Source organism: Alexandromys fortis, unplaced genomic scaffold, assembly GCF_014885135.2.
Source record: "Alexandromys fortis isolate MF-2015 unplaced genomic scaffold, M_Fortis_MF-2015_v1.1 scaffold_189, whole genome shotgun sequence".
Classification (NCBI taxonomy): Eukaryota; Metazoa; Chordata; class Mammalia; order Rodentia; family Cricetidae; genus Alexandromys; species Alexandromys fortis.
The window spans coordinates 1,807,083-1,828,578 of record NW_026068081.1 but is presented as its reverse complement, the minus strand read 5'-3'; the positions used below and the strand labels follow the sequence as shown (position 1 = coordinate 1,828,578).

At 43.2% G+C, this 21,496-nt stretch overlaps 1 protein-coding gene across 3 annotated transcripts in view; it reads right to left on the bottom strand.

The window, feature by feature from the left end:
• The window catches only part of Dock11 (dedicator of cytokinesis 11), a 195,480-nt gene that overhangs the window by 98,630 nt on the left and 75,354 nt on the right, over nucleotides 1-21,496 (bottom strand). For all 3 annotated transcript variants that reach the window (XM_050121924.1, XM_050121926.1, XM_050121927.1), the window contains exons 11-20: nucleotides 17,779-17,919; nucleotides 16,103-16,315; nucleotides 11,648-11,770; nucleotides 10,293-10,375; nucleotides 7,645-7,767; nucleotides 7,385-7,461; nucleotides 5,423-5,607; nucleotides 5,270-5,335; nucleotides 3,177-3,269; nucleotides 229-352 (exon numbers count right to left, since the gene is read on the bottom strand). In XM_050121924.1, the coding sequence (XP_049977881.1) occupies nucleotides 229-352; nucleotides 3,177-3,269; nucleotides 5,270-5,335; nucleotides 5,423-5,607; nucleotides 7,385-7,461; nucleotides 7,645-7,767; nucleotides 10,293-10,375; nucleotides 11,648-11,770; nucleotides 16,103-16,315; nucleotides 17,779-17,919 (1,228 nt within the window). The remainder of the gene's footprint in view (nucleotides 1-228; nucleotides 353-3,176; nucleotides 3,270-5,269; nucleotides 5,336-5,422; nucleotides 5,608-7,384; nucleotides 7,462-7,644; nucleotides 7,768-10,292; nucleotides 10,376-11,647; nucleotides 11,771-16,102; nucleotides 16,316-17,778; nucleotides 17,920-21,496) is intronic.

The window sequence follows — 21,496 nt, the reverse complement described above, 5'->3', positions numbered from 1 at the left end:
GCTCAAGTAATCCTCTACTCTTAGCCTCTGGAGTAGTTGAGACTACAGGAATACACAATGTACATGGCTTAGCAACAAACTTTTTAACTCACAAATATACTTTTTGGTCAAGGAGTGCAGTAGTCGACAGCTTGATGAGAAAATTTATATCCTACAGAAAGAACATATGACCCTGGGTTTGCTCCCCAACACCACAGTGAACAAACAAATAAATAGCAGCACACATACCTGGAGTTTCCACTGTGTCCTGCTTTTTGGTTGTTCCTTTGGTGTTGATTTCACAGCTTACATGATAAAAAGTAAAAAGCAAATGATGTTTTTGATGCAGGTGAATGGGAAGCTCAATTTTGATCTGAAAAGAGATAGAAATGACATAGGACGTTTTGTTTTGCTTTGCCTTACTTGTCATGTTGGGCTGGCAGACATGTAGGCCAGTTTCACCATACTGTTCCAAAACACTCCCTGAAGAACAAGCCCAGTGGCCAAATAGCAGGTATCATTTCAATATATTTCAAATATTTTTCTGGTTGGTTTCAGTTTGACAGCAGGACTCTTCCTGCGTTGTGGGGATTTAATACTTTTGTTGACATAATACTTTATTTCTGCATAGTTCACTGGAGTCTCCCAGTTTCAACTTTACAACATGATTTTTTTCTAAAGCACTAGATTTAAGAAAAATCCTTACACCCAGGGATGCTGTAGCCCAGTGCAATCCATTTCAAATGAGTTCTAAATTGGCAAAGCTACATTTGCCTAAGTCATTGTTCCTCTGTGCATGGAAAAAGAAACCTTACAAATAACGTGCCAATACCATGGCATTAGAGTACCCACAAATCAAAGTTCACAAAAAACATTCTCCAGAAAAAAATATTTTTTTCTTTCTTTCCTTTTTTTTCTTTTTGTTTTTGTCTTTTTTTTCTTGGTTTTCAGGTTGGGGTTTCTCTGTGTAAAAGCCCTGACTGTCCTGGAACATGCTGTGTAGATCAGGCTGGACTCGGACTCACAGAAATCCACCTGACTCTGCTTCCTGAGTGCTGGTATTAAAGGCATGCTCCACCACCACCTGGCTAGTAACTTTATTCTTGAAAAAAACAAAAAGAAGTCAATATGGATCAAAAATTTAGGTCCAAAAGATGCTTATAAGAAACTGAGTTTCTAATTAGAAACCAATTTCATGCTTCAACCTCCTATTAGCAGTTAAGAGACAAATTAAAAATTTAAATGATTTGGCACACATGTCTGTAACCATACCTGTACACATGAAAGGAACTGTTCTCTGTCTTTCCTAGTCAATATCTAATGAATGAATGAAAAAGTCTATGATTTTAGACATTCTAAAAACATATCTAATTTACTATGGGTCCTAGCTCTTTTCACTGGCTATAGAGCTATGTATAAGAAACAGCATGTTGCTAGACATTTGCTCCAATGATAGTACATACAAGGCATTGCTTCGAGTATTATCACCACGGTCTGTTATAGATATACTTCATTACAGAACATGCCTATTCACAGTACCCAGGCCATCTGGGCATCTAATGCTCTATTGCACATAAACATGGACATAATCTCCCCCTGGGTAGCAAAAATGCAAGGCACTACTAATCCCTTCCCCACCCCGAAAGGAACCAGAGAAAACACATTGAGAAAAGAATGAGTGAAGCCCAAAGCTGGGGCAGGAGGGTTCATACAGGAGCAGGCGAATAGGGAGAAATCCCGCCAGCAGAAGGGACAATTCACACCAAACCAAGAATGGAGACTCTAGGGCCCAGGCAGACCGGAGCATCTGGCTCAGGATGTCCATTCAGGTCACCTGCAAACACTAGGAATCAAAAGCAGTCTGCAGGTTTGGATGAGCAACTACATAGAGGCTGCGAGAGAGGCACACTGGGCAATTGAAAGAGATACAGGGACAGAGAAGCAGCAAGCAAGCAAGAGCCAGAGAAATTAGAAGGGAATATTGCAACACTCCCCTTTATTCCAGAGAGGTAGGCAGAGCAGCCAATGGGATTGTGGTACCCAGCTGTGCAGCGTTGCCCATTCAGCACTTCACATACAGGCCAGCTGCCCCTTACCACTCAAAACCATAAGGAAAGACCAGACGTGCCCTCAGAAAAGCCAGCCTGGATTTAGTTAATTTATTTATTTAGCTTTGTTTTAAAATTCGCACTTGAAGTATTAAGTTTTGTTATGGCATTTTCAAAGACAATTTTTCTACAGTTTCTCCTGCCTCCATGGAGTCCCTGCTGCCCCCTATCCTTCCCCTCCCCCCCCCCCCCCCCCCTGTTATGGCATTTTCAAAGACAATTTTTCTACAGTTTCTCCTGCCTCCATGGAGTCCCTGCTGCCCCCTATCCTTCCCCCCCCCCCCCCCAAGCCTCATTTCTACTCCAGGGACAGGCTTCTCTATTGCCCCTCCCCCTTCCCTTTCCCACAACACCTTTCTTCTCTCCTGGTGGTCTCATTTCTGGATTCATAGTCTACACCCACATTTCTTTAGTTAAGTAATTTCTTAATTTCTGGGCCTGGGGTTTGAGCCCAGAGCCGTGTGCATACTAGGCAAGTTCTCAACCTACGAACGACACCTGCAGATCTCTTTTCCCTAATGTTCTAGATACATTTTCATGCAGCCCAGGCCAGCCTCAACCTTGCTACATCACTGAGAATGACCCTGAGTTTCTGATCCTCCTGCTTCAGCCTCTTGAATGTTGGGATTACAGGTAGGTAGCCGTGCTTGGCTTATATTTACCTTTTAATGTTTATTTTGAGATACACTCCCATTAAGCTGCTCAGGCAAGCCTCAAACTTGCAATACTCCAGATTATCTAGGATTACAGGCCTAAAGCGCCAGGCCTGGCTTTGGATTTCTTAATTTGGAAACTGAGGAAATGAAGAGCCCCAAAGTGAAAGTGTTGGCATAGAGCCAGTCTGATGACAGTATGGAGGGACAGAATGCCAGCTCCACTTTGAGATTTATGTCCCGTTTTTTCATAAATCTTTCACTGTCATCATAGGACACCATGAAGGCAGGACCCCCTCCCTGACCCCCTGCCTTTGGATGTAACATTTTCTATTTTCATTCAGGGATTACATGGGCAGATGAATGGCTTGAAAAATTTTTTAAAGAAAAAAAGCATTAGAAAGGGCTGCTGTAAATACTGAAATGATGTTTTTACCTCATCATAGAACTCTGGATTTTGGTTGTGATGCGAGACCACAGCGTAAGCATTTGTGGTAAAAACAGATCCCGCGGGTTTTCCATAAATGCACTGCAAACGAAGGAAACAGAGTCACTCCTAAGTCAGGTCTTTAAACAAGGTGCTACAGACCCACACACATTAGAGACAGTACGAGTAGGGGGCCATGGCCAAGTTTACTCAGCTGCCATCCTGAACTTGTAAGTGTTCCATCATTTATGCGGTCCCTTCAGATACACCCCAGACAGTGCTCAACTCAGCTAGGGAATGCTTTCAATATCTGGCCATCAGAGAAATGTACTCGCAACTAGCTGACAGTGATAAGCCACGTAGCTCTCTTCCTTTAGAAGAGAGACCTTCTCTGTAACGTTTCTGGCTCTTTGCTTAGAGAGCATAATATGACAGACAGGTGAACTTTAGTCAGCAAGAGTTTCTGGACACTCTTTGTTCAGGGGTAAAAAGTTATTTTTAAAACTCAAAAACCTAAAAATAAGAGTCAAATATCTATTAAGCTTCAGACAAGTTTACTGTTCTCTTACATTCTAAAGCCTTCCTTTGGAGGCAAGGTTTCACTATATGCAGCACTGGCTGGCCTGGAACTCACAGGCATATCACCAACTTACAGAGATCTGCATGCATCCCTGCCTCCGGCTCTCAATGCTGGAATGAAAGGTCTGCCCAGCTTCTTTTTACACTTTTTAAAGTGACATTTTATGAGGCGCAGTTTTTGTTTCCAAACTCCCTCATTTTCTGGTATTAGACATAAGGCTTTCTACGATTCCTTGGCATGTTCCCATTTCACGCTGCTCTGATTTTTCTTTTACCCCCACTGACCCAATAAGCCGAAGATGAATATTAAGCCAGCATGCCAAGCTACTAACTGCTTTACCGTTACTCTGGAGAGAGCCTCTAGGCCAGCTAGGAAATGAAATTGAGACTCAACGAGTACACAGCCAGTTCTCCCAAAATATGAGTTATCAGGGCATTTTCTAAGAACTACCAAGAAGTAACGAAAGGGTTTCTAAAGTACATCAAAGGATGCTGCGGGAAGGAAAGGGAACTGGTCGTGCTCATTTCTAGTGAAGAGACAAGCAGAGGGAGAAAAGAGTCTGCTGTGTTTGAGCCAGCTAATCGTTTATTGCATTTAATGCCCTCTTTGAAAGGGGGGCTCCTTTCAAACACAGGGACAATACAGTAATCAGCAAAGTAGTTGGGAGTGCATGGGTAGTTTTCTCTAGTGGGTTTGAGTATAGCTACTCATCCATTTGGCTGACTGAGGTTACAAGTGAGGAAGCAGACACACATTTGCTGATGGCTACACGCTTTGGGGGTTGTGTCTCTGTTTTCTGATCACTAGGTTTGAAAAGAAAAAGTTCCTAGTGAAACCACAGAGGCACTGCCTGATGCCGGGCATCCAGGGCTTCACTGAACGCCACTGAGACTCCGCCTTACAGAGATCACAGATCTAAGTTTGGAAGTAACCGTTTGGCCAGTCATGGGGCAGAAGCCCTAGCTCTCCAATCAAAGTCATCATACTGTGCATCTGTCAGCTCAAAAAGCCTCTTCAGACTCCAAAGAGAAAGGTGTTAAAGGTCTCCTGATGGTGGCACTATAAGGTCCCCTAAAGGGAACATTAGAAACTATCGAGTCATTTTGAAAAATGACCTTGTGATTAGGCCACAGAGCAATGAAAAGTTAAGTGAAGCAAATGTCGTAACTGAATAAGTCAACCTGTCCGCTCTCCCCTTCTCAAGATGCAATCCAGGGCCTTGTGCCTGCTAAGCCAGCCCCCTACTACAGAGCGCTACCACCATATAGATAAACATCCGCAGCCCAAAGTTACCCATCTTCCCAGCCACATATCCTCCCCGCTTTGTGATACTGATCACTTTAACAAACTCTTTAGCGCACACGTAATAGTAGAACATGCAATATTACCTTTGTCACGCTAGCAACACGTTATTGTTGAAATCTACAGACATGAAACTCATAGCACGAAAGCATCACGCACTCAGATTTTCATCTCTACAATCGCCTCCCGGAAGGCACACTGCTCAGCAGCAGAAACAAACCTTTAGCGCCGATGCGTCACCGTCATCTGAATCCCGGAACTCCACACAGACAGCAATGTTCCTGGCCTACAACCATGAAGCAGCCAAAGTGAGTCACACAGCGAGTTGATGACCAACAGCACTGCAGGTGCCAAGAATGTATGGTGTCCTTACCTTGGCAAACGATTTCTGGCTGTCGTACTTCAATTGTAAGGGATAGACATACAGATGGTTTTTGTAAATAGTGAACGGATAGCAATATTTTGTCATTTCTGGCACAAACTCTTCAACCTCCACGGTAATATTTTGACAGTTCTTTTCAAAGGGCTTCAGGGGCACATATGAAGAGGTAATACAATCTACGGTAGGAAAAAAGAAGCAGGTGGAGCACATGTAATTCAGCAGTCACTAACACATTCCCGCATTTGCGAAAACATACGTGTTTGCAAAAAACGATTTCAAAACAGAATTCTTAGTTGGTGACAAAAAGTCAACCAAGTGTAAGATGCATAAGAGGACAGAGTGGAGCACTGGGTTTGAGAGGACCTTCATGCCAGCCATGGCATGCGACTTCCCTCTCAACATCTAAGGACTTGCCAAATATAACACATCATAATTTTGATAAATTTAAACTCTGCAAAGAAACTCACTGCGTTTTCCCTCCTGCGGCTGCAATTTTAGCTTTCGCTGCAAGTTTTTATTGGTACGGGGGAAAGCAATGAGAGTAAATTTTATGCTTCCAATTAGCTCATGGAGAGACGCTTTTAAAAAGCTAACTCGGTGCAGGTGCAAAGTTTCACTAAGGAAATAATGGGAGCCTTTTGAAATTCTAGACCTTACGATGTGCTACCAATAATAAAATAAAAGCCACAGAGTGTTTGTGCAGCTTAGCCACATGTGTTTGTGACCCGGCCACTGTAGTAAAGGTTATGAGCAAATGCGTAGGGCTGCCACACTGTCTTTATTGTAGATAGAGAGCCATGTGGATGGACAAAGGCCCAGGCTAAAGTGAGCCTAAGACACCATTCTGGTTGCACTTTTTGTTGTGATTACTAAGGCAATACATACTAATAACAGAACTTCTGGAGGCACAGTACGGAAGTTTACAATAGCAATCGGTCATTCCACCACCCACAGATAACTAGCGTGGCCATGTGAGTGTGGAGTTCTCTACTCTTCTTCCTGTGCACATCCTACATAGCAAAATGAAACCCCTATGGGATGTGGACAACTAGATCTTGATTACTTGGATTTTATCCAATATCCCATTTTACAAACTATGAGCACCCATTTGAAACACTGCATCAAGTTTTATGGTACTGGTGTGCCATAAATGCTTGACGCACACTGACAATCTTGATGCTAGTAATTTCCAAGTTCCCTCTAATGTAAAGAACGTTGCAAAGAACATCTATACGCATATGCATAAACTCCTGCCCATATTCCAATAATTGAAGATGTGTCTCATTACTTATTTGTGTATGTGTATGCATGCACGTGTGCATGCATCTGTGCGTACACACGTATACACATGTGTTCATGTGCCCAGAGAAGCCAAGCTGTCAGATTTCCTGAAGCTGGAGTTACAAGTGGTTGTGAGCAGTCAGATGTGGATGCTGGGACCTAACGTGGGGTCCTCTGCAAGAGCAGCAAGTGCTCTTAACTATTGGGCCATCTCTCCATTCCCCTCAATGATTTTTTAATGCAAAATAATCTATTTCACTGTTTCATGCTTTAAAACGCACACTGACTATTGCTCCTTGTGTACAATCCTTTAGTGTTTTCTCAGTGTACTTAAAATAAAATGCAAGTCTAAGGTGTTGCCACAGTCCATACAATTCTCCGTATTCTTTTCTACATCCACTTCCTGTTCCATTGTTTCCACCACATCCTACCACAGAGTCGCACCGGCTTCCTCCCTATTCATACAAATCAAGTTTTGTATGGACCTTTACAATATATAGGATGCCCTCAGTTTGCCATGTGTGACCCCAAACATCCTCTGCTAGCAAGCTCCTTCCCTTGTGGGTTAGGGCAGCCCTAGGAAATTAAGACACTGCAAACCTGCAGTAAACTATTGATAAATACTCAAGCTCCAATTACAACTGTCAATGTTTATTTGCGGTACATTCTTACTTGATAAATCTACAGGAACACATTCAACGGTGATGTTCAGCTGTCCAGGGATAATCTGCAATTTCGTCTTTTCTGGCCTAGGTATAAAGCAAGAATATTTTAGGGCTAAAAATGCTGATTGTTAAATGCACTAGCTATCTGAGATCCAACTCAAACTGTTAAGCATTCTGTTCTCCCCGTATATAACTCGCAGTCATTGCTTTAAGTAATCAATAACTCATGCATTCTATTCATTTAGCATACTAATATCACACACTTACTTTCTGTATTCTGAGAGCAACTTGAGAATGTCTTCATTTGAAAGCTTGCTACTGTCTTGCTTGTACAAAGGGGAAAATCTCCCGTCCAGATCCAGAGAGCCCTGAATGTCTTTGAAAACGGGTCTAGAACAGCAGTAGAACAGCTTTTTAGACAAAGTCTGAAGTGCCAATAAATTCAACGAGTACTGGCGAGAACGCAAAACTGTGAGAGCTTTGGTGGCTCTCACCAAGTGAAGCACCCAGCACCGACTCTACAGCAATGCTGTTTGGCTTCCAGGCATGGGTCCATGTGGTTCCTGGATGTGCCCAGCAAATTTACTGGCTGCAGCTCCACACTGGTAATGAATCAGAAATGCATCAACTAGTAAAGGAGGGAACAAACTGGCATATTACATAGCGGATGCCACCCTAAATACCTAAAATGAATTCCACACAACATGGAGGAACCCCCAAAATGCACTGAGCATAAGGAACCAACCCCAAGAGTACATGCTGCAGGATTCCACTTTTATGATGCGCTCAGGACAGATAAAATTTTATCTACCATGACAATCAGATGGGTGGTTGCCTGGGCGTTGGGGGTGCAATGGTGACTGGAGAGGTCCATGAAGAACCTTTCTGGGGAGAAAAATTCCTTATATACCTTATCAGTCATGATTAAAGTGGTCCTTACATTTGTGAACATTTATTAAGGTGGATTTTTTTTGTTTGTTTATTTGAGACAGGGTTTCTCTGTAGCTTGAAGCCTGTCCTGGCAATGAGTTCTTGTAGACCAGGCTGGCTCCGAACTCACAGAGATCTGCCTGCCTACCTCCACCTCCTGAGTGCTGGGATTAAAGGCGTGCATCACCACACCCCGCCTCTTCTACCATTTTAAGCAGCCGTTTTCCTACTATAACGGAAAGTAATATACAAGCACCTAATACACTGTTAGTAATATAGGAAGTAGGATGTAGCAATAGCCAGAACCCCGATTCTCCTCAGCAGAGCCCACTGCTCCCACTTTAAAGCACTTCTTTCTGGTAACAGGGGTTTGTCCTACACTTTTTAAACGTTCCAGACAAATCTACAGAGTAAATTCCTGCTACTGCTGCTGGATGGAAACATTCCAGGAAGGAAAAAATAGCAGAATTCCTCACCGGAACTGGGCATCGGGGTTTCTCTCTGAAGCTTTCAGAATTAGTTTTCTCAAGTGGCCAAGCAGCATAAAGCAGTCCCTGTAACTGTCTGAGAGCAGGAGCATGCCACGGTGGTCTGGGCTTAGTGCTAACACTGGGTAGCCCCATAGCCTGATCTCTGCTCTGCCACAAGCTGTAGGACTTAGGCACGGGTTTCCTTTGCTTTTTCCTTTCTTCTGGGTCTCTATGTCCTTATCTCAGAGTTCGGAGAATGGAACTTGTCTCTTAAAAAAATAAACATTAGGCCAGGCGTGGTGGTGCACGCAATCCCCTTTGTTCAGAAGTCAGAGGCTTAAAGATGGCTGCAAGTTCAAGGCCAGTCTGGTCAACACAGTAGTGAGCTCTAGGCTAAGCAGAGTTACACTGCAAAACTGTGTTTCCAAAAATAAATAAATAAACAAAATATGCATTAAGTTCTTAGATTGGTGTGTTCTGAACAGAGTTAACACTTAAGGAGTATTATTAATATAAACAGTAGTAGCAACAGCTATGGACTTTTAAGGTAGAAACATTACAAGTAATTGCATGTCTATATTTATAAGCCATACTTTACTTCAAGGACGGCACCATCCATTAGTTTTTGCCATTCGCCTATCCTTGGCAATCATTGGTTTCAACCAGTATGTAAAACAAGGAAAATAGTGCCTCCCCGTCTATGAGCACACGAAGCATTTCGAGATCCTTCCCCCAAATGAAATGGTTATAAATAGTGAGAGAAGAGTTGATTCACTTTGAATCTCCTACCTCGTGTCCTCCCCAGCACACAGGGAACATAACTGATTGAATTATTCAGAACATGGTGCCCTTTCCCAAGAACTCCCAGTCAGCTGTACAGGCTGTACCACAAACAAGCTGATGAATTTACACTTTGAAGTGGGGATAAGCAAAAAACAGGCGTCAAGTCCTCATTGCCTGAAGATTTGCAAGATTTGGATGAACGACCTTCATAAACAACAGTAAGGTAAGAATCATAGGGCATGTATGCTTCTAAGTCCACTCTGCCAAAGGGTTGGCTGACCTTGTCACCAGGAAACAGAGACATCTATTAATTATAAGCTTGAACTTCATGGCTGCATTCTTTGTCATCGAATATTCAGCACATATCCCGGGATGATTCTATGATAATTTGTAAAGCCGTAAACTCAGTCAACACTGAAAAACTGGACATGCTGTACACAATTCATTATACATTTCAGTTCTCTGGGGGAAGACTCTAGTATTTTAGCAATGAGTCGTATGAAAATATAAGAGTAAGCATTATCCATCGGATTAACCCAAGCCAAAAACAATTCCCTAAAGCAAGAGTGCATAAACGCAAGAGGGGTTTGGAAGGATTCTTGAAGGCATGAGAAATTCTAAAGAAAGAGGCTTTACATCCCAAGTACCCCAAGCCACGCCAGAAATAGACCACTGGTCCCCAACTTCACAGACAATGGAAAAGAGAAGGGTCAGGAATTGTTTTCCACGAACCTGGCAGCCCAAGCAAAGGGCATTTTGTATTGTCCAAGGCGACTACACACTTGCTTAGCTGTCCTGTGTACCTTCTGGGCTGTCTACGAGTAGAAAGAAGAGGATGAGTGTGGATTTGTTCATTCTGCCATGGATTCACCCCAAAACCTCCATCAAGTCATCCTTATAAAACACCAAAATCTAGAAAGAAACATCTATAAATAAATAAAATATTAAAACATAACACCTTCCTGCTACCCATTTTCTAAGACTAAAGTATCTCTTTTAAAATTCTGTTGGTGGTAGTGGGGGGGGGGGGCTGGCAGCCAGTAACTGGAAATCAAACCCAGAGTCTTTCACTCTATGACTGAGCCAAATCCCTAATCAAAAAGTAATTCTTTTTGGCTTTTGTTATTTTCTCCACAGAACACAGACTAAAAAGATGCAGGAATCCTCTGCACCACAGCCCTCAGCAGGCAGCACTTTGGGCAGTATTAACAAGTATTTCCTTCCTTGCTGCCGGCAGATCCTCATTATTCATGGAAGAAGTTTGTTCTAGATACAGTTGACCTTTCTACTCCCAAGATAAGGCACAAGTGACAAGAGTCAATGCAATTAGTCTCCTGTGGGCAGCAGCCGCTGTTTGAACAAGCAACGAGAGATGGCAAAGGCGATAAGCTGTCCATAAGGCCTAAATAGACTGGATGCTTATCCCCAGGGATCCAAAATGCTAGAGGCTTTTGTGTACATTGCAAAGTCTTTCACCCACAAATTACTCATGTCTCCTAAGCATCTTCTACTTAATAAATAATAGTCGAATACAACAAAATGTAACATACAGTAGATTGATGGGCTCTTAAACACACAATAACTGTGGTGTTATGAATTAATCGTTCCACAAACACTTCTCCTCCCTAGGGCTCAGATTTCTTATTTATAGCACGAGAGGACATGATTCAATCAAACAGTTTCTAAACAATCAGATGCCAGGAGCTAGAGATTTTGATGACAAAAATGGCCATTTAAGAACATTCAGAAAAAAAGAAAAACAATGAAAAATCCCCATCATGTAATATGTCAACACATCATGCACGAAAGGAATACCACTGAGAAAGTATGTATAAAGGATGAAATGGACCACAGTGGAGGGCATCCCTTGGGAGTCAATACATTGATGAAGGAAGTGCTCATTGTCTAGCCTCGTGGCATCACAGACAGGAGCGGACATAGGTACAGCTTCCTATAGCACACAACATGACAAGTCCTCAGAGAATATGTTCTTTTATCAAAAAGTCGCAGACAATGCCATTTAAAATACTGGGGAAAGGTACGTACGCTATTAAGCAGGAGTATTTACCAATGGTGCTTTAGAATACCTTTATTGGATCTGAGTTTTTGATGTAGGGTTCTGCACAGTGTGTGATGTTCCCCTGCAACACCTTCTCAATTCTCACAACCAGAAAAATCTCAGGATGTGGATTCGTCACTGAGAAGATTCCCTGGGGGAAGAATGACTTCTGTTAGATATTTTTATGCAACATACATATGGCTGTTTGGCAACTGCTAGCTTGTAGTGTGGCGAGTACAGAATGTTGATATTCAACATAGGATCACGGCCAGGATTCTAGGGATAGGTAGTTTGTCATTTGGGGAACTTTTTGACACAGGGTCTAGCTATGTTACAACCCTGCTAGGTTTGAACTTGCAACAACCCTCTTGCCCCTGCCACTTGAATGCTGCAGCCCTAGTATCCCAGGCCTGCACCACCATGTCCAGAGGGTAATACTGGCTGCTTCCAATGTATCTTCCCAAACGCAGTTCCTAGTTCCTTACTAGCTGCACCTGGGTTTCGTCCCTGACAGACAAGTCTCACTATGCTGCTGAGCTCCTTTTGTTTGGCTCTTTGGCAAGATGTGTTCTTAGACCTAATGAATACAACACACATTGTGCTGGTTTCATTGCTATGTGCTAACGATAGTGTGAGTCGTGCAAGTGGCTATACCTACCAAGCAGGGCGCTCACAATTCACACTGAACGCGGTGAAGAAGGAAGATCCCACTTCACTGCTCTGACTAATGGGAAAGCTCACCAGCTGGGGCGGAGAAGGTAGCCCAGGGGTAAAGTGTTTGTCACATCAGGCTCACATCAGGCCAGGAGCACCTGAATTTGTCACATCAAGCCCAGAGAAGATCTGTAGTCCTGATGCTAGGGAGGAGACGGGGGGGGGGGGGTTTCCTGGAATTCACTGGCTAACCAGTCCAGCTGAATGGAAGAGTTCCCAGCTTCACCAAGAGACGCTGACTCAAAATATAAAGTGGAAGGGTAGAAAGCTGCCTGAAGCTCTTCTTGCAAGGGCCAAGAATTCAGTCCCCAAGACCCATGTTGGGAGTGGGGGGGGGTCACAACTGCCTGTATCTCCAGCTCCAAGAGCCTACATGAACACTCATGTATTTACCCATATATGCACACTTCAACATATACACATGGTTAAAAACAACAAATTAAAGTCTCTTTTAAAAGGAAAAAATAAGCTATCGGATGATAGAAGACGACACCATCATTGACCTTTGACCTCCACATCCACATGCACACATACACACACATACACACCCTGATGGACATATACAAACACACACAGATACACAACACACACATTGTGGAAAACTCTGCATTTTCTTTTTTTTCTTAAATATTTATTTATTATGTATACAATATTCTGCCTATGTGTATGCCTGTAGGCCAGAAGAGGGCACCAGACCCCATTACAGATGGTTGTGAGCCACCATGTGGTTGCTGGGAATTGAACTCAGGACCTTCGGAAGAGCAGGCAATGCTCTTAACCGTGGAGCCATCTCTCCAGCCCCCAAAACTTTGCATTTTCAAAGCTTGTTGCTCTCGACGGAAATGGGGAAAGCAGCTGCAGCCAAAGTCACACCATTTTCTTTGAACGTGTGTTTTAGTGGTTTTTGTCTCTCACTTCAATAAGCAAAGGAATTTGAGTAGAATACTCCATCACTAGGTCTTTACCAAGTTTTATTTTTCTGTTTTGTGTATTAATATATTGCTTTCTAGCTTTCAAGTTACTTCAGACATATCATCTCATTAGATCCAAATTGGAGCTTCTGAGTTTGACAGAGCACAATAGAAGACAGTTCGCAAGGTTAGCAACGTCCCTTCCCTTCAAAGAGCTTCTAGAAAGGCTGGGTGGTAAATTTCCAAGCAGCAAGCACGAGAAAACATAGAACAAGGTATTTAAAATATGGGTGAGGAGCTAGACAGCCTGTGCTCATATTCTGGCTTGCCCATTCATCAGCTTAAGCAATTCTTATCTTGTCTACACCTTAGGTTTCTAACCTATAAAATCATGGCACTAAGTAAAAGTGCTATCAAAAACATCTTATATGGATTAAATGAAATAAAATACACTAGATGTCTGGTCAACACCAGGGTGGCCCATCAAAACTGTATCAAGGTCACAGAACTTGGCTTCTGGTATTGCTGGAAACATGCTGCCTGAACTGTGAGCTGGGCTAACAGACCATCCAAGCTGCCCTTGCAGGAAGCCTGCTCATCAGTGGACTCTGAGCCCAGTAGATTTGTAATTTTTAAATTATTCTTAAGGGAATAGGAGACAGTTTGTTCTGTTATTATGTCTGCCAATAAGGCCTGGTAACAAAGATTCAGGTTACCCAAAATTCCATGTTTCAATGTGGTGACAATGTTGTGAAGTTTCTATAGAAACGGAACAAAGGAAGTCATAAAGTAATACATATTTCAAATCCATTGGTGAGGCCATCAGGTAGGTGGATTACAGCGGTGTCAAAGAACCAATGCAGTGGCCTCAGATGCTAGCTGATGACACCCTTAGCCTTTTGTTTGGTGGAAGCCGTGGTCTGTTAATAAATTCCAAAAAGTTTCGCCTACAGCACTCAGGTCTTCCATGTCCATAGTGGTTTCCCATTTGCATTTATTTGCTTTTATAAATGTTTCCCTTTCCATTTTTCTCCCATCCCCATTTTTTCCACTTTCTCTCCTTCCCATTTTCCACCTTCCTTTCCCCTCCCCTTGCCCTTTTTTGCCTTCTCCCTCCCTTCCTTCCCTCTTCCTCTTTCTTCTTGTTTTTGGTTTTTCTAAGCAAGGTTTCTCTTTGTTGTAAGAGCTTTGTCTGTCCTCTAACTCACTCTGTAGACCAGGCTGGCCTCAAATTCAGAGATCCACCTGCTTTTGTCTGTCGAGTGCTGGGATTAAAGGTGTGAGCGCCACCACCACCACCACCCAGGTCATTCCTTCCTTCTTGCCTGACTTCCCCCGTTCCTACCTCGCTCCCTTCCTCCCTCCCTTCCACCCACCTATCTTGCTATGTTGGTCAAGCTAGCCTGGACTTCCCAAGTTCAAGTGATCCCATTGCCTCAAGCTTCCGAAGCAGGTGATGTATACTACTGTGCCTGAATAAGTATAATTCACGCTAAAAAACTTATGCCTGGCTATCTGTATGCTTGATCTCATTCTACCTTCATTTTTTTAAATTAAAGACACTAGTTATCTATATGTTTAAAGGATACGGAAACAGAAGTTCAGAAATGTTTCTATAGGAGATGGTAAAGAAGGGCACACACCCTGGGCTTTCAGTATATCACATGATGTGGGCAGCTAGAATAACCAAGTAGTGCAAGCATTTGCTGAGGACCCACCATTCCTCATTCCAGCCATCTTGGCATTTTCCCACACTGATGCCAGCAATGAATATTATACTTTAATACCATCTGGCAATGTATAAAAGCAATATTCGCTCTCCTTTATCGAAGGTCACTGTTATTGGCGCTACCCATAGCAGGCACACTGCACTGAGAACATGTGTTGCACCAAGCAAGGTGCTTTCTGGGGATGCTGCAACGTGTCTGATTCCCATAAGGGCCCTGGGAAGCAGAAGCTGTCACTGCTTCCACACTAGAGAAGGTCCAGAGGCATAGAGAAGCTCATTTCTTTGTGTGGATGCATTGTGGTGTGTGAAGAGTTGTGTGTTCCCATGCATATGTGGTACATGTGTTTGTGCATATAGGAGCCCAAAGTCGACACCAGGAGTTTTCCTTGATGGCTCTCCATTTTAAACCCTGAGACAGGGCCTCTAACTGAACCCAGAGTCCACCATGTTGATTAGTCTGAAGAGTCACCTTGCTCCAGAATATCTTGTCTCTGTCTTTGGGATCCTTTGTCTCTGGGCTGGGATCACAGAAAGGCCACTATGCCCACCTGGATTCTGCTGTTCTTAGAGATCCACTCTGGTTCTCACACATGAGCAGCAAGTACTTTATGTGGTGAGCCATCTGCCTAGCTCCTAGAAGCTCTTTACTGACAAGGGCTCCAAGTAGAAGAAGGGTACAATCTTTGAGGTTCTTCCACCTTTGCCCCCAAAACTTTCTAGTATCTCCCATCTTCTGATATAGAAAGTGGCTAAAGAAAGCCACTGGGAGTTTAGTATCTTTGTGACAAGGGCTCTTGTCTAATCCTTCCTCACCAGTGAAGAGTGGATATGTCCTCTTCCCCAGGGTGACTCTAACCCCCTCTCTGCCCCTTTCTTCTGAAGCACTTAGCCCCACTCCTTGTATTTACAACCCCAGGGTCTGGTAGTGCTTGTGGAGGTGGTATGTATCATAGAACTTAGCTACAATGCACTCTGTCTCCTACTGCTGGTTGAGATCTTTCAGGTCTAGGTTCGAATCCTGCCTTTACCCCAGATCTTCTAAGAAAAGTGCCTGAAACCATGAAGGAAGGCAAAGATGTTTCTCTTTCTTGTCGTGAGTGTGCTGCAAGAGTCCAGGAGCAACAATCACCTGCTTTATGTAGCATAACTGCGACTCGGCAATTCCGTGGACCAGAGACTCGGGTGAACCGCCCTTTACGCTCCCATTATTGGTCATCTGGGTTGAGGTGCTCCAAAGCATTTCACGGACAGAGGGCGGGTTCAGGTCTACGTGAAAGTCAGCTGAAATCTTACAATTGTTCTTTACATCAAACAAGGCAAGGTTGATGAAAAAGGGCTCAACCTAGGAATGAAGACAGTTGACATTTTAAAATTAAGTTTTTGGGGGATAGATTGCAAAATGGGTGTTTTTTCTTTACGTTTGTGTCATTATGTTGTTGTCCCAGTTCATTATTTAGCTAAAATCGCACTATTGTTATTCTGCATCGAATGAAAGGCATTGAGAAATAAAAGGCTAGTCATTTCTTCAAGTGCAAATTCTCAAGTTATAAATTCCCAAAAATTTACAAGTCACAATGTTTTAAAAGATGTGCAGAATTCAAAAGTTTCATCTAAAGAAACATTAATCTATAAATACAATTTAAATTGCTATATATTTACTGACGACTCCTAAAACAACGCTAACTTACAGATCATTTTAAAAATCCTTGTCTGGTGGAAGAGAGGAGGAGAGAGAAGGGAGAAGGGGAGGATTGGGGAGAGCTTGGGGGAATTGGATGGTTGAGATGGAGGAAGGGCAGATATAGGAGCAGGGAAGAAGATATCTTAATTAAGGGAGCCATTTTAGGGTTGGCAAGAGACTTGGCTCTAGAGGAGTTCCTAGGTGTCCAAGGGGATTTCCCCAGCTAGGTCCTTGGGCGGCAGAGGAGAGGGAACCTGAACTGGCCTTCTCCTATAGCCACACTGATGAATATCTTGCATATCACCATAGAACCTTCGTCCGGCAATGGATGGAGATAGAGACAGAGACCCACATCGGAGCACTAAACTGAGCTAATGTCAGTCAACAGTAAATTACTCAAAAAATGCTTTGCCCCCATCAGCAAATCTAGAAGACATGATTCCTCCCTACAGATGGCATTCAAAAGCTGGTCACAAAGAGAAATCTCATACCAGGTGACATGAAGATTAACCCTTTACTGGCAGAAAAGTACTCCAGTAGATTTTAGCTACTTTGTGAAAGAATTCATCGTTACTTGATAGTTCTGAAACTAGAAACCCAAAATAAAGGTGAACATTAAATACGGTGTCTTTGAAGATTTGACATTTACGGAAGCAAGTAATTCTGACCTCCTCGATTCAGGATACCTAGTATTTATACAGACCAAAAGTGAATTTCATTCTATAGAACAGTAAGTAAGCCTAGCAGACTGCATAGCATCTATGGCACACTAGGGCTTGGGGACACTAATTCATTGTCATGAACCAATTTTCCAGAAGAATTCCTATTCCTTAGTCAAATCCAATGTGAGGGATATTTCTTTCAGATTCTGGGGACATGGTACTCCTGAAAAGTGTAACGCCTTTCCCATCTGCCATCCAAGTAGATAAGCCTTGCAGGAATCCTCTCAAGATGAGAACACATTTGTACTTTGGCCAAAGAAAGATATGAAATTCTTCATGTCAAATTAATTGTAATATGTAACGCTGGCATTCTTGTGCTGTCAATTAGCCCTTAGTCATAAAAAGAAAAGCGATTCTTCAATATGCTGGATGCAGGGGAGGAGAAGGAAGGGTCGTACGTACATTTGTGGGAGGTCCTTTTGCATTGTCTCCAATGTGACCGACGATATTGAACGTTAAATCATGGCAAGTCACCAGGAAACGCTTGTTGCACTTTTCTTCAAAGGGCTTTACATCAGGCTCAATTCCTGAAAAGTCCAACCTCTACAAAACAGACAGCGTGAGTTATTTAAAGAGACAGGGTTCATAGTGACGCTGACTGATAGAGATTCAGATCAGTATGTTAGAGATGGCGGCAGAATCCAGCAGCTCTGTCCAGTCTGGATTCCACTGGACAAGCCCTTAGAGAACTCCTGGAGGGAGATGAGAATTTGGCCTAAGGCAATGAACATAGAATCCAGGCCTTGACCTACAAACCCCTACCCTACAAGGTGTGACTCCCTTGACTCTCATTTCCCACATCGGTGACCTTGTCTTTTACTATTTTTGCCTCCCCTCTCCCCTCAGGTTACTGCTCCAAGTCCCACATCCTTCCTTGCTTATTTTTCTAGCCCTTCTCGCGCCTTCCTCACCACAGGGTCTGTGTGCTTGCTGCTCTATCAGGAACCCTGCCCTCAGGGAGCTGCGGGGCTTGCCCTCTCATTTCCTTCTGGTCTGTCTCGTCAACGTGCACTTGTGAAGGGAAGTATTTCCCCAACTCCCTGTAAACAAAAGTGCGTACAGACAGTCTAAACTTCCTTTCTCGGATTTATCTTGCGTTACTTTTAGCCTCCATTTATTTGGCTCTTTTCTTCTTCCTAGAATACATCCTCAGAGATGGTAGAATCTGTTCCCTTCACAAGCCCTTCAGGACAGATGGACGGGAAGAGGTAGGAAAGCCTACAAGAATCACACAGCGCTGTCAGACACGGGCGATCACACAGACAGCGATGTTAAAATTCGTCATTCGTTGTGACATACAAATGAATGACAGATGGGGGGGTGGGGACAGGAGCGGTTCACTTACAGTGTTCTGAGCTTGAGGTGATTAGGGAGCGACTGGAGCGACTGGAAAACTAGGAGGGGTCTGCGTTGGGGAGAAGGATTTGAAAGTGATGGGCATCGAGGGTGAAAGGCAGCCAAGGCTGGAGCCCAGGGAAACTGCCTACATTTAAATGATGAGCGGGGAGAGAAAGGGCCTGCCTAGGAGAAAGATAAATATGAGCTCTGCTTCTAATAGAACCGAGGGATGTGCTCTAACAGCCACAAAGATAGATTTCTCGAAAAGTGCTTGTACTTCAAGGTAAATACAACATTTAAACACAAGATACCGGGAGTCAGTTCCTCTAATAGGGCAGGCATCTGTGTCTTCTCAAAGAAAACTCTAGAATAAACTCCCCAGCTCCCAAGGCTCACACAGTCTAAGTACCTCTGTCCATTTTCTTTGCAAACAGGAAGCCAAGTATGGATTATATGACAACTTAACTTTCATTAAAGCCATAGAGACAGTAGGGGAGAAATGACTCACAATGAACTTGATCAGAGACTATTGCCAATAAGGAACAGTCAAGCCAAAAGACAGAATTGTTCTCAGCTACCTGAGCAGCCCAAGCCAAGCCAGGTATACTTGAAGACTCTTAGACATCATAACGGCTTTGACCCAGCCTGGGTCTCGAACAAAACTTCCCTTAAAAGAGCCTAATGCATAAAACCTGTACCGGAATGTGTGGTTTCCCTCTTTAAGTCTATATATCTACAAAAATCTTGCAGATGGGGGACTAGGCAGCCCCCTTTAAACACCTAGCTATGGAGCCAGCTGAAGCAAGTCATTGCCATGGAGATTAGTTCTAATTTCTGCCCATTTATCTGCTCTCTTTTCTGTCTTACTCAGACAGTGGAATGTGGTGCAACTGGCCCAAAGTGCCCCCAGCTCCCAAATCCTTTCCTTTCTGAGGCACCTAAGAATAAACTTAGAGACCTATGGCCTTGCCCAGCAGCTCAGAGTTGACGCCCACATCCCTTCAGTCAAAGGAGCATTTCGTTACTCCCTAAGGGCACAGACAAGACTCTTATCTCGCCACACTGAAATGTGACCAGAAGAGGAAGTTGAAATTCTGGGTGAATTTCACATTTTACTTGACGCAACAGGAGTTACTCTGTGTGAGGTGACCTTCCACAGTCACCAGGAAATTCACATTGGTTGTGCTTAAAGATTCATCCACAACTATGGGTTTTCTCTCATTTGTAGCTCCCCGATAAACACAGAATCAGTTCAGTTTCCCGACCACAAAAAACACTATGCCACAAGTTTTTAAAGCTACTGGATTCAGTTTCAACCACTGTCAATTGCCTCCTTTGTACTCAGGCAAAGAGCCTGACGTGTCCAATTAGAGCCCAATCACCCAGGGCAAGCAAAGGCTCAGTCATGCTTGCAACAAGGACATTTCTTAACCAGTGTCCCAGAGATGGCCATCTCTGAAACGTGCTATTCTATTTTGTCTTAACATTTCCTCTCTCTCTCTCTCTCTCTCTCTGTGTGTGTGTGTGTGTGTGTGTGTGTGTGTGTGTACAATAGCACATGTGTGAAGGTCAGAGGACAATTTTCTGGAGTTGATTCTCTCCTTCCACTTTTAAGTGTGTTCCAGGAATTTAAGTCATTGGGCACCTTTACCAACTGGAACATCTCACCAGTGTGTGTATGGATGCATGCTTGCATGTATGTATGTATGTATGTATCTATCTATCTATCTATCTATCTATCTATCACATAACTGACATTAAAACAATACATAAAACTGCTATGAGGAAAATAGAATTTTTTTTAATTTAATTTGCTGGGGCTAGAATCACTGGGTAAAGCGCCTACTGTGAGAGCCTGAGGACCTGAGGAGGGAGCCTGGCTATGCACATAAAAAACTGTCACAACACTGTTCACCTGTCAGCCCATAGCTGGGGGGGGGCAGCATGGAGACACGAGACAGGTGGATCCCTGGGGCTTGCTGGCTAGTCTGGCTAAATCATTGAGCTCCAGGTTCAGGGAGAGAACCATTTCCAAACAGAAGGTGTGGAGTGATGGGGGGAAGATGCGCCAAGCTAAATTCAGGCTGTCACAGGTGCACAGAAAGGTGCACACATATGCTTACTTGTACACATTCATATGCCGCACACGCACACCCCACAGTATCACTTTTACATGGTAATTTCATTACCGTACGCATCACGCATACACACTTACAACTCGATTCAAGAACTCTTCAAGCATAAAGGGAAGGGAAATAACAAAATTAGTTTTCCTCAAATTATTTTATATATCCCTCATATGTTTTAACTGGACTAAAAATTGCCATGTTCATGTTATATTTTTATTTAAAACAGGAGTCGGCTCAGTGGGAAAGGCACTACCATGCAAGCCTGACAACCTAAGTTCAATCTCCAGCACCCATTAAGGAGTAAAGGAGAGGACAGACTCCACAAAGTTGTCTTCTGACCTCCACATGTGCACCATGATATGTTCGCCTACACAAATGACACACATACACACAACAACAACAACAACAACAATAAACTGTTAGAAAAAGATTTCATATAGAAAGGGGGAGAAGAAAACAAAAATTCACTCCCCCCGATAATTTTGCGAAATAGTCTTAGTTTAGAAACTGTCTAGTCATCTACTGCATACTTCTCCTGTTCTATATACCAATATCAAATGGAGAAAATCCACATGTCATTGAATTCAGTACTCTCTATATTGTAGATGTTCGTTGCCACTAGATCACAGGTGTACTTAATCATCTATAGGCAT